Here is a 15,733-nt window from a genome sequence, read left to right as displayed (position 1 = left end):
TGTCTAGAAAGATCCATAAGGTCTTGGGTTATGGAAACAAAGTCTGATGGAGATAGTATGGAGGGAAGTCAGAGTTCGTCTTTGCACCTGCCTTTGTGGCGTGTTAGCAGGTGACACAGCGTCTGCAACAGAGACCCACCCATGGGCGTTTCTCATCTACAATGGTGCAGGGTGAGCGAGAGGCCACCCTGCCCACCCTCCATGTGCCAAGCTCTTGCCACGTTGTGACACTGGTGTCCCTTAGAACTCGGAGTCCCCTGCATCGAGCTGGGTGAAGCAACCACATGGATTTCCTAGCACCTGGCCAAGAATTTGACGCCCACCCCTTCCCTGAAAAGACATAGGAACCAATAATAGAGGTTACGTTGAGGTTGATGGTGGTGGGGGTGCTACTGGGAAGATGAGGGACAGGGACCAGAAGGCAGCTTTTCACTTTGTACCTTCTTAATACAGTTTTACAATTTCGTGCCATTTCGTCCATTCCTAAAATAAAAAGAGATAGTTGTAATTTAGTGGCCTTGGAAGCACTAAGGACCCAGGGCTGTGGGAGCAGAAAAGAGGGACAGCTGCTCGACCTTGCTGAGATGGGGAGGGGGGCTGGTCCTGGGAAGTTTACAGTGTTACGTGATGCTCAGTTGAAGTCCTGAAGGTTAAGTGGTTGTTAACCAGGTCAAGTCTGCAGGGGATGGGTGGTTGTGAGAAAGAGGGGCCGGGGAAGCGGGCAGAGGGGTGGGTGGCGAGAAGGGAGCAGGTGCTGAGAAGTCAGCCCTGTGAAGGGACAGAGGGCTCGTGGCGGGCTGAGTGACCTGTGCTTGTGTCTGGCCTTGCTGGGCAGGTGGGCGCTGTAGCTCGGGAGGTGGTGGGCAGAGCGCAGTGGGCGCTGTGCTGCAGATGATGGAGGCTGGTTCTCATCTGGCCTCTGTGCAGTGATGACGAGGGACCAGCATGGTCAGATCTGGGGCAGCAGCTCACAGGACAGATTAGAAGGGACACTGGGCAAATGATGGGAGCTGAGTGGCCGAGTGGTGATCTCAGAAGCAGCAAGTCCCTCTCCTGCAAAGCGAACATGGCTCGTAACTGATGCAGTGCAGTTAGGTATTGTCTTTATGTACGTTGGTCAGTTCCTCCAGTCAGATTACAGTTACCCTGAGAGCCCCTTCATTTTACACTTATGCTTACAGTATCCGGACCTAAAAACTTACTGGTTGATCCTCTTTTGTTTTAAATAAATCTTTATTGGAATATACATATAGGAAAGTGCTCAAGTCCAAGTGCATAGGCTCATGAATTATCACAGAGTGAACACACATGTGTTAATTGGTGGACTCCTGTTCTGTTTCTTCCTTGATAAAATTATGGTTAGACCCAGCTTGTTTGCCACACCCTCCCCACCTTGTCCCTGTGGCGTTTATCCTGTGATGTACACACATACTCTGATTTCCATACTGCCAGCTTTAATCATTGTTCTTTGAGATATCTTTGGGAAACATAAATCAGGTGGATTGTTGGGATAATTTGTTTTAAGTTGCTTTAAATCTCACTTTATTTTAATTGTCAGTTTGCTTGTTTGCTATTAGATGTGCATTAAACTGTGATAGATGAAAAAAAATTGACCCTAGTCTGGAAAGAGTTTTGGCATGGTGTGCATAGCTAGAAATATTTTTTCTCTTCAATCATTTTCCTGTTTGTAAAGACTTAAAGTAGTCCAGCTCTTGCAAGGATTTAGATATACTTTTCTTGCCTCTGTAATTTCACATTTTCCTCCCAGTCCCAGTTTCCTTTGTTCCCTTTTGAATTGAGAGCCAATTGCTCAGAACCTTCTATGAATTTTTCTTTGGCCAGATTCATTACCATTTGTGCTTTTGTCTACTAAACTGTTACTATTCAGGGTCCCAAATCTCTCCATTATCTAAACGAGTGATCCCTTTAATTAATCTAAGAATATTTTATTGAACATGAATGTGCTAAATTTAAATTGGAGGTGGAATGGGTAACTTGGATTTTTAGAAGAGCTAACTATTTATAATATTCCTTAACTACATTTTTTTCTAATTTTATCCTGTAAGTTTTAAGTCAGGAAGGTGAAAGTTCTAGTTTGACAAGCAGAGTGAAATAAAAAAAAATATGGTTTAAGATTTGCATGAAGTAGATAAATATAATTAACTAAATGTTTTTTTAATATTTATTTATTCCTGTTGGGACTTGGAAGAAATGAAAAGGAGTATTATTTATTGGGAAGTTAGCTCGGTCATATTCGTCTCGAAGGGGCATGATACCCTTTGGGAGTTTATTCATGAGTTATCATTTACAATTTCCTTTATTTTCACCTGTAAGAAAATATTGTGTATCCTAAATATGTCAGAGTCATTTTCAACCTCTGTGTTACCCAGAACCTTTGTAATCACTTATTTTACTCCCATGGCTCTGTGTTTGAATGATTTTTATCTTCCACAGAAACTTGTGCTTTATGAAAAGCATCTTGTAGACATTGACAACCATGTAAGTGATCTGGTATTGACTTCTAGAAATTCTAGATCCCAATTTGTGATCATCTTAAAGCCACTATTCAGGAACACCTTTTGAGCCTTGTCCCTGGCTCAGCTATATTCACCCAATCTTATTTTTCTTTCTTTTTTAGCACCAGCTTTTGTTTTTTTTGGAGGGGCAGGCAGATTCAGGCATTTGAAGTATAATTTAAGTAAAACTCACCATCTACAATGGACAGTGCTATCAGTTTTGACAAATGCATAAAGTTGTATCAATATAACAACTACAAAAGTCAAGGTGTAGAGTAATTCATCGCCTCCCCAAATTTTTAGGGCCATTTATAAGTCAACTCCCACTCCAGACCCTAACCCTTGACAACCACTGATCTGGTTGTTCCTATGTTTGTTCCCATGTCCTTTTCCAGAATGACACAAAAGTGGACTCTGGTTTCTTTCACTTAGCACTGTGCATTAGAGATTCATTTATGTTGGATGTATCAGTAGTTCATTCCTTTGTCTTGTTGAGTAGGGTTCCCTTGTATCAATATATCACACTTTATTCAGTCATCAGCTGAAGAACATTTGGGTTATACCCAATTTTTTGATATTATATATGCAGCTACTATAAATATCTGTGCTCAGATTTTTGTGTGAACATAAATTTTCATTCCTCTTAGATAAATATCTAGGAGTGGGATTGTTGGGTTGAATGGCAAATGGATCTTTAACTAAGAAATGTTTCCCAATGGAGAGTCCCAGTTTCTCCACATTCTCTCCTAATCAGCAGTGGTATTGTTTCTCTCTCTCTTTTTTTTTCTTTTTTTGCTATTCTAAGAAGGATATAGTAATATCTTATTGTGGTGTTAATTTGCATTTTCCTAATGAATACTAATGTTGGGCATCTTCTCATGTGCTTATTTTACATTTATATATCATCTTTGGTGCAAGTATTCAAATCTCATTTTTAAAAAATAGTGGATTATAGTGGATTATTTGTGTTCTCATTATTGAATTTGAGACTTCCTTGTATGCTTTGAATACAAGTTCTCTGTCAGATATTTAATTTGTAGTTACTTTTCTCCAAATGTGTGGTCTATCTTTGCTTTCCCTTTGTAAGTAATAAGTAATGTATGGGAAATTACTTTTGAGACTGTGAATATTCTATTCCTTGTTAAACGTATACCCACTGATTTTGGCACCTATTGATTTTCCAACTCCATCAGTCCTTCTATGGTTTTTGTGCTAAGGAAGCGCTTCCCCTTCTTCCCTTCTCCTGCTTCCCTCCATTGTGGAGTCACAGCCCAGTTTCCCCTTGGTATCAGGATCAGTCATCCCAGCCAACACAGTCATTCCTTCTCTGACTATTGATTCAGTGGCATGAGGAGTCCAAAACATGGTATATTCTTCAAAGCGAATAAGGCTTCTGGTTGCCAAAATTTGATAGTATCAGTCTTCTTCTTTTTTTTTTCTTTTATTTTTATTTATTTTTTTTATTAGTTGGAGGCTAATTACTTCACAACATTTCAGTGGGTTTTGTCATACATTGATATGAATCAGCCATAGATTTACACGTATTCCCCATCCCGGTCCCCCCTCCATCTCCCTCTCCACCCGATTCCTCTGGGTCTTCCCAGTGCACCAGGCCCGAGCACTTGTCTCATGCATAACTCTGCCCTTCCAGTAGTTGTGAAGTGGTATCTGAAAGTGATTTAATTTATATTTGCATGATAACCAACAGTCATGGGCTTCTCAGGTGGTACCAGTGGTAAATGGTGCCCCATAAATGGTCAATCACGCCTGCCAATACAGGAGACGTAAGAGATGCAGGTTTGATTGCTGATTTGGGAAGCTCCCCTGGAGGAGGGCATGGCAGCCTCCTCCAGTATTCTTTCCTGGAGAATCCCGTGAGCAGAGGAGCCTGGCGGGCTGCAGTCCATGGGCCGCAGAGAGTCAGGCGGGACTGAGGCAACGTAGCACACACAGCAGCCTCGGACCCTTCTCATGTGCTTTTCGGCTGTTCATTTTTGCCTTTGTGAAGTGGTCACATTTTTTTGCCCATTCTTTTATTGGGTTGTTTCCTTTTAAAAATTGATTTGTAAGAGTTTTTTTTTTTTTTTAATGTGTATGTAAACTGAATATAGGCCTTTTTCAGATTTAAGTTTCTTTCTTCTCCCATTTCGATAGAAGTTTTTAAGTTTTTTCTTAGTACCTTTTTTTTGAAAAGACTTCCTTTCTCCAATGAACTGCTTTGCTGTCTTTGCTGAAAGTAAGCTGACCACGTGTGAGTTGAGTGTGTTTCCGGATCCTCTGTTGGGTTTCACTGATTTAGTGTTATGCCAGTACCACACTGTTGATGACCGTGGCTGTGTAATGAGTGAGTCTTGAAACTAGACAGTGTACGTCCTTGAACGTTTTTCTTCTTTCTCAAGATGCTTTGAGTATTCTAGGTTTTTTGCATTTCCATATCCATTTTAGAATCAGCTTGTCAGTTTCATTTAAAAGCCTGTGATCGGGAATTATGATTGGGATTACATTGACCCCATAGATCAGTTTGGGGAGAATTAATATCTGAGCAATACTGAGTCTTCCAATCCATATATCTTTCCATTTATTTAGATCTTCTTTAATATTGTTCAGTGATATTTTGCAGTTTTCCACATAGTGGCCTTGAATAGCTCTTATTTACTTATTCCTAAATATTGATTATTTTTTGATGTTAGTGCAAGTGGACTTGTTTCAAAGTTCCATTTTAAAATTGTGTTGTGTGAGTATATCTAATGTCATTGATTCTTAGTTAATGACCTTGTATTTTATGATCTTCCTAAATTCACTTATATATTCTAGTAGCTATTTTGTAGCTAGGATGTGTTACATAGTTAACTAGGTTGTCTAGGAATAAAAATAGTTTTAACTTTTCAATTTTGATAACTTTTATTTCATTTTCTTATTGCACTGGCAAAGACCTCTAATACAATATTGAATAGAAGGTGTGAGTTTAGGCATACTGGCCTTTTCTAATTTGAAATGCTTTGTACTTTATTCATCCTATAGCTCAGAGAGGTCTTGTTGACATCCTGTTTTATCTTTGATCTCAGCACCACATTTAATTCCTTTATATCATTTACTATACATTGAAATTATTTTGTTTGTTTAATACTTTGTTGTCTGCCCCTTCCATCAACCAGTAAGTCTCATATGAGAAGAACTCTGGCTTCACCAACATACAACAACACAGTGACCCTTAGTAGGCACAGGAAATGCTTTATCAAATCACTACATTTTGTTGGAAACTTGTAGCAATTAAACAGTCTGTCCTCCTTCCCAGTGTTTGAACTTCCTTGATAAAACCCCAGACAAGTCTCATTTCTTTGTTGTGGGGGTGGGGGGGTTGCTGGGTTGTGTTGCTGCAGAGGTTTTTCTCTAGTTGTGGCAAGTGGGGTCTACTCTCTAGCAGTGGTACGTGGTCTTCTCATTGCAGTGGCTCTTCCTTGTTGTGAAGCGTGGGTTCTAGGGCACACGGGCTTCGTGGCTGCAGCCCCCGGGCTCTAGAGCACAGGTTCAGTGGCCGTGGCACATGAGCTTAGCTGCCCCGCGGCACGTGGAGTCTTCCCAGAGCAGGGACGGAGGCCGTGTCTCCTGCACTGGCGGGTGGATTCGTTACCACTGAGCCTCCAGGGAAGTCCCAAGCATTATTTCTTAGAAAAGTTTTTTCTTGTTCTCTTTCCTTTCTTTAAATTTTTTTAGGAGGCTAAATTTTAATTTCTCATAGAAACCACTTATATTTAATATCTCAAGTTTTTAATTGATGTTTTATAAAAGACAATACCATTCTTTCTACTGATTTTTGCAAAATATTGTGGTGAGACATTGGGATAGTTTGCCTTTCCTGGATATCATATACACTCGGAAGTTAATCAGTATCCAGACAGTTTGCAGTGGTTCAAATATAGAAACAAGAATAAACACATTCCACACAGTTATCTAGTAAGCAGGTGTTGGGTCATAGTTTTTTATTCTTTGAAATCTGGAGAAATCACACTGATGAAGCAAACCAGCTAGGCAAATTATTTCCTTATTTTTACCTTTTAGCTTTTGTTCTAATCAGTAATATTTCTCTTTTTTAAAAATGTGATTTAAGTCTAATGAAGGTAAATTGCTTTCAGCCTGGAACACAGTGACCTAGGATTTATCCTAAAGGCAAAATATCAAAGTATCTTTCTTCTGGCTGCTCCATTTTAGCAGCTGCTGTGATAGAAAGTAGCACTTCAGTTTATGTACAGACAGGAGGGAAGTACTGTCCCCCACATACAATGTGAAAATAATTCTTTGCAGCTTTCCTGGGGGCTCAGTGGTAAAGAACCTACCAGCCACTGCAGAGGACAAAGTTCGATCCCTGGTCCAGGAAGAGGCCACGTTCCAGGAGTGTGCCACAAGTACTGAGCCCTTGTGCCCTAGAGCCTGTGCTCTGCAACAAGAGAAACCACTGCAATGAGAAGCCCTCGCACCACAACTAGAGAGTAGCCCCTGCTTGCCGCAACTAGAGAAACCCCTGTGCAGCAACAAAGATGCAGTGCAGCCAAAAATTAAATAAATAAAAATTCAAAAAAAATTATTTGGCTTATCGTACACACTAATGATGGAAGTTGCATTAAAGTAGGTGACAGCATATTAAATTGGTTGTTTATTCATTCAGCTCCTCTCTCCATCCCCTTCCTCCCTTCTTTCCTCTCCTCTCCAGTTTACAAAAGGACATTTCAACAGTCCTCCATGGATAATGGAGAGAGTAAGTAGATTGACATTCAGTAAGAGTTTAGAAGACCTGGACAACCCTATCAACCAACTTAGTTCCCTTTTTACTCTGTTTAATGAAACACTCCACCCTATATACTGTTTTTTTTCCAAGTACCCTTGAAATACTCACCTAGAAGGAACAAATTTGGTCCAATTTTGGTCCAAAACCAAATTTCAATAAATTTTACAGTGTTGAAATCCTACCAAATGTGTTCTCTGATCACAACAGAATTAAACAGAAATCGATATCCCTCAAAATACCTGAAAAAGTCCACATATCTGAAAACTGCACAAATGTGCAGTCATTCTGAATGATTCAGGAGTCAAAGAAGACATGACGAGGGAAGTGTAAAATTACTGAGAGGAATGAGAACAAAAATACGACCTTACTCTTATTTTACCTTCTAAACCTTTATGTTTAGAATAAACATATTAACATGCGAATCAGCAGAGAATTACATCTTCAGTTCTTCCTGTTTGGCTGCTCCTTGAGCTCGCTGCTTCCTTCATACACCAGCCCTGTCAGCCCCGCTGCAGCTGACAAGGTAGCCACGGAGCACGGCTGTGCCCCTGCTGGCGGTCTGCTCCAGCCCTCATTACTCTGGCCTTGCCTATTTTACCAAGTAGTTCAGATACTTTTCTTCTAGTTCCAGTGAACAAACGTTTACCATTTTCAGAGGTCGTGTTCCTGGAACCACGGAGGGGAATTTAACGGGGCAGTAACAGACAAGCTCAAGTCATATTACTCTTACGTTAACTTGAATGAAGATCATGTCACTGTCCCATCCAGCCTCTGTCATTTGCTGAGACTTGGCTAGGTGTGAGGCATTGAGCTGGGTTTGGTACAGGATGGGAGCTTGTAAGTCAGATAATTAACTGGGATGTGCTAAGTGCTTTGACTTGTTGGAAGGGCCATGTAAGCAAACATTCATTCAACAAATAATTTATCTGCCTACCACTGTATAGCAGGCACTGTGCGATGGGAGTGGTACCCTGGGCAGCAGGTCCTGATGGTTTGAGGATGAGGTGTGGGGTTGTGAAGGGGAAAAGCATGATCTGGAAATGGATGATCCACTCAGGCTAAAGGTGTTTGGTGGGGACTGGAGGGACTTGAGCTAATACGAGGTAAGAGAAAAGGCTAGGAAGTTTAGGGAGGTCCTTTGGTTGTGTGTTCTTTTTGAGGGAGTTTAGTTCTATTTCAGTGAGCATGTGATTTATTAGATCCATGGTGACTCTCAGCAGCACCTCTGCACTACCCGTATCTCTGATTTCTCTGGTTAATCTTGTGCTCTCTGCAGTGACCAGCGGCACTGAGTGGCGGTGACCACGTGCACTGTTAACTGTGCTTTTTTATAAAACGTGGGAGGTGGGGTTGCCAAGAGAGAGTGAACCCCAATGCCAGAGCCAGGTGTATCATACTCTTATTTAACCTGGATTATGTTCTCGTAGGCATTAGGTATTAAGTAGTCTCTTAAAAAGTTTTAAAATTTCTTCTTTAATGTAGGAGAGGAAGAGGTTGAAACAAATGAATTTGAAAACACCCTGTGGAATAAAGTTTCCATCCACTGCCCACCCTGAAATTTTTTATTCTCTTTCTTTAGGTTTCTTGCTATTTAAAGATTTTTGTTTGAATGAAATTAATGAAGCTGTACCTCAGGTGAAGTTTTATGAAGAGGTAAGAAGTGACTGTTTTATCAATGCTTTTATTTCAAAAGCATATTTAAACTGTTCTTTGGGAAATATTAATACTCGTAGATATCTTACAAATATTTAGAAATTCATTGAAAGTAATTAGTAGTTACAAGATATAATATATAGTTTATTAGAGATGCTGGCACCAACTATAAAAAACATATTTTTAAAACTGTATAGTGTTCTGGAGTCAGTGAAGAATAGTTGGACTAAAATTCCAGAGGAAGAAGACAGAGCATTCTCACCCATTTTATTTTCTGCAGAAGCTTGCAGATTCTGGAGACAGAAGCTGAGGTAGAGGGCTGCTATTGGGTAAAAGAATAACTAGCAAAGTTTTATGGTCACGCATTACTGGAGTAACAAATTGGAGACTTGGTGGGAGAGGCAGGCCTCAAGCCCACAGCCCGTTTTCCCCGCAAGACATTGGGAGGGACTGAAGAGCCAGGAGCTTCTGAAAGACACATTGAAACCTCTCACAGCCTTGCAGGATTACATGATATTTAAATATACACCTGCTGTGGCATGAATCTGAAAACAGAACAGGCAGAAGATGAAAACCCTTCTGAAGATCTAGAACCACTTATTACCTGGGGCAGTGGTTGGTTGTGGGTGTGGTGGGCAGATGAGATTCCAGGTTTGGTGCCTCGCAGGAGGCTGTTTTCTCGGGGACAGAAAAACCAGAAGAGGTTTCTGGGTCTGGAGTAAAGAACAGATGAGACTGAAGGAGCCCTCAAAACATGATGAGTCCCTTTCTCAAGACATGTGCCAAGTTTGGAAGGTTGGATAGGACAGGGGCCCAAGAGCCATCATGAAGACTTCTTAAGGGCAGAACCGAGTCTAGTGTAGAGGAGACAGAGATCTCACTGAACTCCAGGGAGAGCCAGGCATTAGGAATGGGGGTGAACCAGAGGCAGACTGATAGCTTATGGTGAACAGTGTCGGATTCATGATCTCTGAAGAAGGTTTAGCTTTAGGACCAGGGACCAGGCTTGATCACTCAAGAGCTTTTGTGTAGCAGAGTTTTATTAAAGTGAGAAGAGGAACAGAGCAAGCTTCTGACACGGACATCAGAAGGGGGTGGAGAGTGCCCCCCTCACTGGTCTAAGCAAGGGAGTTATATACTGTTTAATTGGTTATTCAGTTCAGTTCAGTTCAGTCGCCCAGTCGTGTCCGACTCTTTGCAACCCAGCACACCAGGCCTCCCTGTCCATCACCAACTCCTGGAGTTTACCCAAACTCATGTCCATTGAGTCAGTGATGGCATCCAACCATCTCATCCTCTGTTATTACAATAAATCAAAAGAATGTCTCAAGGTTTTAAAGATCTTACTAGACCTACTCCCACAATTTACATTTTAAGATGACAGGATTAGAACTAACAATAGAAAGATCTTACCAGACCCACTCCCATAATATACATTTTAAGATAACAGGATTTAGTCAAAAGGTTTTCATGAAGGAGAAACTGTCCTCAAGCAGGATACATTATTGTTATATAATCCTTAGTATAGAGTTTAAACTGAGTTGTTCATTGTGTAATCATCAGCTTACAGCTTAAAGGAAAAAACATTTTCTGTGACTAAGACTAAGGATGTAGAGAAAAAGAAGAGATGGTTGTCCTTTCCTCCTCCTTGAGAACCCCAGACCCCTTTCTCCTCCTTGGGGACCCCGGACTTCTTATCAACCTGCCTAGGACTTGACTCTCTCAAGACTGAGTCCTACACAAATGGCAGCCCAGACCAGCTCAGCTCAGCTCCCTGTTGGGCAGTGAACTCCCTCCCTGCCTGTGCAGCAGAGAGCAAGGGGAGCCCTCTGTCTCTTTTCTAGGTGGAAAATAACAATACTTAAAGACTCTCCAGCATTCACCATACAGGAAAAAATGATATGATACCTAAGAAGCAAGATCATATGATTTATAAACAAGCCAATAGAAGCAGACCCACAGATGAGTCAGATATTGGAGTTAGCTGGCAAGTACCTAAAAATAACCATAAATAATATGTTTAAGACAATAGTGGAAAAGTTGGACAAAATAATTAGATGGAGGGATAGAGAGTTTCGGCATAATTTGAATTTATTGTGGAAAACTAAGCAGATATTCTAGAAAATAAAGTACAGTATTTAACTTAGAACCCAGTGGCTAGAACCAATAGCAGATTGTCACAGTGAGCGACAGGATTAAAGACAAGTGAGATGTACTTAAAAAGGTCTTTGTAGAGGTCGAGTCCCAGAAAGAGAGGAGCGAGAATGGGGCAGAAGCAATATTTGAGGATATAATGCTGTTACAAAATGATGAAAGACAGCAGCTTAAAGATTCAAAATACATAGAAAACCCCAAGCAGGATGACTACAAAGGAAACATATCTTTGCTCATCAATATGAGACTCTGAAATCCCATGACAGAAAATTTTAAAAGCAGCCAGAGGTTAGAAAAAGACACCTCGTTTTTAAAGGGGCAGTAATGTGACCAACACAACTATGACATCTTAACAAACGATTAAGAAAAAAGAAAGACAATAAAATGGCCATCTTTAAAGTAATGAGAGAGAAAAGCTGCCAACCTAGAATTATTTTCCCAGCCAAAACTTCCTTAAAAAATGGAGATGAAATAAAGATGGTTTTGGACAAAAACCAAGAGAATTTGTCAGTAGTGGAACTGCATTACCGTCAGTATTAAAGGGAGCTACTTCAAGCAGAAGGGAAATTATCCTAGATGGAAATGCAAGAAGGAATGAAAGACATTATAAAGGGTAAATATGCATGTGAAATATACACATGTTGACCATATAAAACTATTATATGTTCTTAGGGTTTAAACTGTGTGTATAACTAAAATGTATGAGAGTATCACAAAAGGCAGGAAGAGGGTTAATAAAGTTAAAGTATTTTAAGATTCTGGGATTATTGGGGCCAGTAAAAGTAATAATTTGCATTGATTTGTAAAGAATGCATATTGTAACCTCTTAAGGTAACATTTAAGAGAATAAAATATGTGTATCTAGGAGGTTGAAATAGAGGGGATATGAAATAGAACAACATTGTATTAATCCAAAAAAGGAAAAGAATAAAAGGTAGACATAAAGTAGGAGGTCAAACTGAAAACAAAGAGGAAGTGTGGTAGCTAAAAACCCATTTGTATAAATGATTATATTTAATATAAATGGACTAAATACTCCCGGTAAAAGACTAAGTTTGTCAGGCTGGATGATAACCAAAACCATGTTATGTGCTGCTTATAAGTGGCATGATTTATTTATTTTAAAGTATTTTACTTTACTTTTAAATTAAAATACAATTACTATACAATATTATGTAAGTTACAGGTGAACATTATAGTGATTCCGTGTTTAAGGAAGTGACATACTTTAAACAGAAGGATGGAAGAGGATTTGTAATATATATACTCACTGAAGCAAAGCTGGCATACTATCCGACAAAGTACACAACAATGCTGCCTGGAGATAGAGATGATTTCATCATGATAGAGGAGTCAGTATCTTCATCTTAAATCTGTATGTTACAAATAGTGTAACTTTAAAATACATAAAGCACAAATAGGCAGGAAGGTCAAAACAAAATAATTCTACAATCCTCCTGGGACACACACATACTTCAAGAGCTTGTAGAAACAAAGAGGCAAAAATTAGTAAGGATATAGACGACCTTAATAAAGTGATGAATACAGTTGACTTAACTGACATCCAGAATGCTGCTTTCAGCAAAAACAGTTTGTGTTCTTTAAAGTACGTATGGAACACTTACCAAAATAGAACATATGCTGGACCCTAAAGCAAGTTTCTGCAAATTTCAAGATTGAAATTGTTCAGAGTATGTTTGATGATCACAGTGGACTTAAGCTCAAATTTCACAAGAGTGTTAAGAAATTCTTAGCTGTCTGGAAACAAATAGCTTCTAAATAATTTATGAGTCACAGAGGAAATTAAAATTAAAGTTAGGAAATATATTCATTAAAATATATTTTAGAGATGACATGTGCTAGCATTATTAACATGATGTATCGTTACCCTAAAGCACTTGAAATGGTCCAGAGAAAGCACGGCATAATTAGGGCTGATATTAGTAATCTTTGTACATTTGAAAATTGGAAGGATATTTCTTTTTCCCCTGGTTTATTGATATACATGAAAACTTGATATTTTTCTACATTTTTTATTGTATTAATGTATTTCCAGAAAGGGTGATGAAATGATGATATAATTTGGCATCATGTGAAAAAAAAAGTAAGCTAAATCTGAAAGGGTTTCACTCAGTACAAAATAACTTTTTAATTTCAATCTGAATCAGGCATTTTATCTGTATGAAAATCACAGCTTGATCTGTCAAAAATTTTTTTTCTTTCCTGTGTTCTTAAAAGCTTCACCTCTTCAGTTTCAGCATGTCCTCAGCTGCTTTGTTAAATACAAAGCCATGTCCTTCAGCAGATGAAACAGATGGTCAGTCTACTGGGTTATTTCCTAAGCACTTCTCACCAGTGTGGTGGTGACTCCTGCTGATATGTCTCCACCTGAACTCTAAACACTGGGCCTTCTCTTCCTTGGCTTGCTCCCCAGCGCCTCTGTCCTGGGCTGGTGTGGTGGATCTGGCCTGTCAGATCATCTCCTTGAAGGAAAATGGTTCAGGGCTCCTGACCAACTTGCTCTGTGTTCTTCACGGCATCATCCACGTTGGGGCTTCAAATACAGTTCTCTTAAGTCAGTACAGCCTCTAAGACTGAGGTTATCAGTGTGACTCCTTGCTTTTATCCACCTAGTGGATTCTCTAATTTCTAGTTTATGATCCTGGTCCCTGCTTGCAGTTGGGCAGTCAGTCTTGCTTTGCCCTCCCTGGGTTTCCACAGCTAAAAGTCAGGGTGATGGTAGTGTTATCAGTAGTGATAGTAGGGTGATAGTACCCAAGTAGTACCTTAGGGTTGTCACGCGTGTGTGCAGCATAGAGCAGCACCTGGCATTGGTTAACCTTGCTCCAGTTGGACTTAGAGGAAGCTTACAATAACAGTTATATTACCCTAGATTTCACCGTAAATCATGGAAAACAGGAAGTGTAACATCAGAGGTAAAGTTAGAGAATTTTCTTTACTCATTCAACCTGTATTTGTCAAACACTAATGCTCAAAAGTATTGTTGGTATGAGCAAGACAGAAAACGTGTGCTCTCTTTGAGCTCCTATTTTTGTTGAAACAGACAATAAACAGGTGATAAATAAATAGGAAAGATATTAGGAAATAATGACTCAAAACAGACTCAAAGCTTAATGTGATGTATTGTGATTTGGTGGCCACCTTAAATTGCTGGGTCAAAGACTGACTCTCTGAGGAGGTGCATTTTAGTGGAGTAATTTCAGATATTGTGTTTATCCTTTGTGGCATTCACTTAGTTTTTTGAATCTGTCAGTTTATATTTTTCACCATGTCAGGTAAAATTTGGGCCATTATAAAATGTTATTTCTACCTTAATATCTTCTTTTCCTTTCTCTAGAACTCCAGTCATATGTATGCTTAATCTTTGGACATTATCCTAGATATCACTGATACCCTGTTCAATTTTTCCCCAAATATTTTTTTCCTTTCTGTTCTTCAGATTAGATAATTTCTATGGAGCTGTCTTCAAACTCATTGACTCTTTCGGTATCTCTTGTCTGTTGTTATGTCCATCCATTGAATTTTTATTCAGATAGGATTTCCAATGTGGCTTATTTCATAGTTACTATCTGTCTGCTGCTATTTTCTAATTTGTTGTTCATTATATGTATATTTTCTGTGCATCTTTTAGTATAGTTATAACAGCTGCTTTAAAATCCTTTTCTGGTAATTCCAGTCTCTGAATCACCTTGGATAGCTCCTCACTGATGATCTGTTCTCTTGCGTATGACCCACATTTCTCTGTTTCTTCAAACATAGAACAGTTTTAGATTGTATCTTGTACATTGGTATTGTGGGTTCTCTAAACTGCTTCTCTGTAGGGTATTGTCTCAGGAGTTAATTTGGCTTACTCAGAATTGATGCTGTCTTCTCATGCAGTGGGTAGCAATTTAATCTTGTTCAATTTTTTTAACCTTTGCTGGACTAATTTGGGTCTGTCATGCTCACACATCATTATGCAGTCCACCAGAGACTTTGAGATTTTATATGCAGAATTTTGGAGCTCTCCTCTGACTCTTTATTTTCAGGAATATCCTCTCTTTCTTTCTGGCTTCTGTTTGATGCCCTTTCCCCATAATCTGTGTACTTTTGGTCACTCTTCAGTGGTCCAGTGTAGTTGGGTTTTACAGATGTTCAGAATTGTTCTGTTAGAGATTGGTTGACCTGAATCAGGGCCTGGGTTTGTGATACATTTTGAATATCAAACCAGTGTGATTGGCTAATGAATTGAATGTAGGGAATGATGGGGACAGAGTGAGCAAAAGAGCAAAATCAATGATGATTATTTCTTGTTTGGCTTAAGCAGCTGGGTGGTGGTGGTGGTGGTTTAGTCGCTAAGTTGTGTCCGACTCTTGAGACCCCATGGACTGTAGCCTGCCAGGCTCCTCTGTCTGTGAGATTCTCCAGGCAAGAATACTGGAGTGGGTTGCCATTTCCTTCTCCATAAGCAGCTGGGAGGATGGTTTTACTCATTTTTGTGATTAAGAAAACTAGGGGAAGGGCATGATTGGCTGGAGTAGAGAGGATGTGGAAATATCCAATAGGTGGCTCAGTATCCAGACTCTGGAGCTCTGAGAGAGAAGTGAGTCCTGAAAACCCAGACTTA

The 15,733-nt window shown here is 39.6% G+C and overlaps 1 protein-coding gene across 3 annotated transcripts in view; it reads left to right on the top strand.

Moving 5' to 3' along the window:
• Nucleotides 1-15,733, top strand: part of GRK3 (G protein-coupled receptor kinase 3) — a 113,804-nt gene that overhangs the window by 40,397 nt on the left and 57,674 nt on the right. For 2 of the 3 annotated variants that reach the window (XM_043438088.1, XM_043438089.1), the window contains exon 3: nucleotides 8,879-8,952. The exons of the other annotated variant lie outside the window; for it this stretch is intronic. In XM_043438088.1, coding sequence (XP_043294023.1) covers nucleotides 8,879-8,952 — 74 coding nt within the window. The remainder of the gene's footprint in view (nucleotides 1-8,878; nucleotides 8,953-15,733) is intronic. 3 annotated transcript variants of the gene reach the window in all.

This window comes from Cervus canadensis, chromosome 1 (assembly GCF_019320065.1).
Source record: "Cervus canadensis isolate Bull #8, Minnesota chromosome 1, ASM1932006v1, whole genome shotgun sequence".
Lineage (NCBI taxonomy): Eukaryota > Metazoa > Chordata > Mammalia > Artiodactyla > Cervidae > Cervus > Cervus canadensis.
Note: the sequence above shows the minus strand (reverse complement) of the source record. Positions and strands in the feature narration are given on the sequence as shown.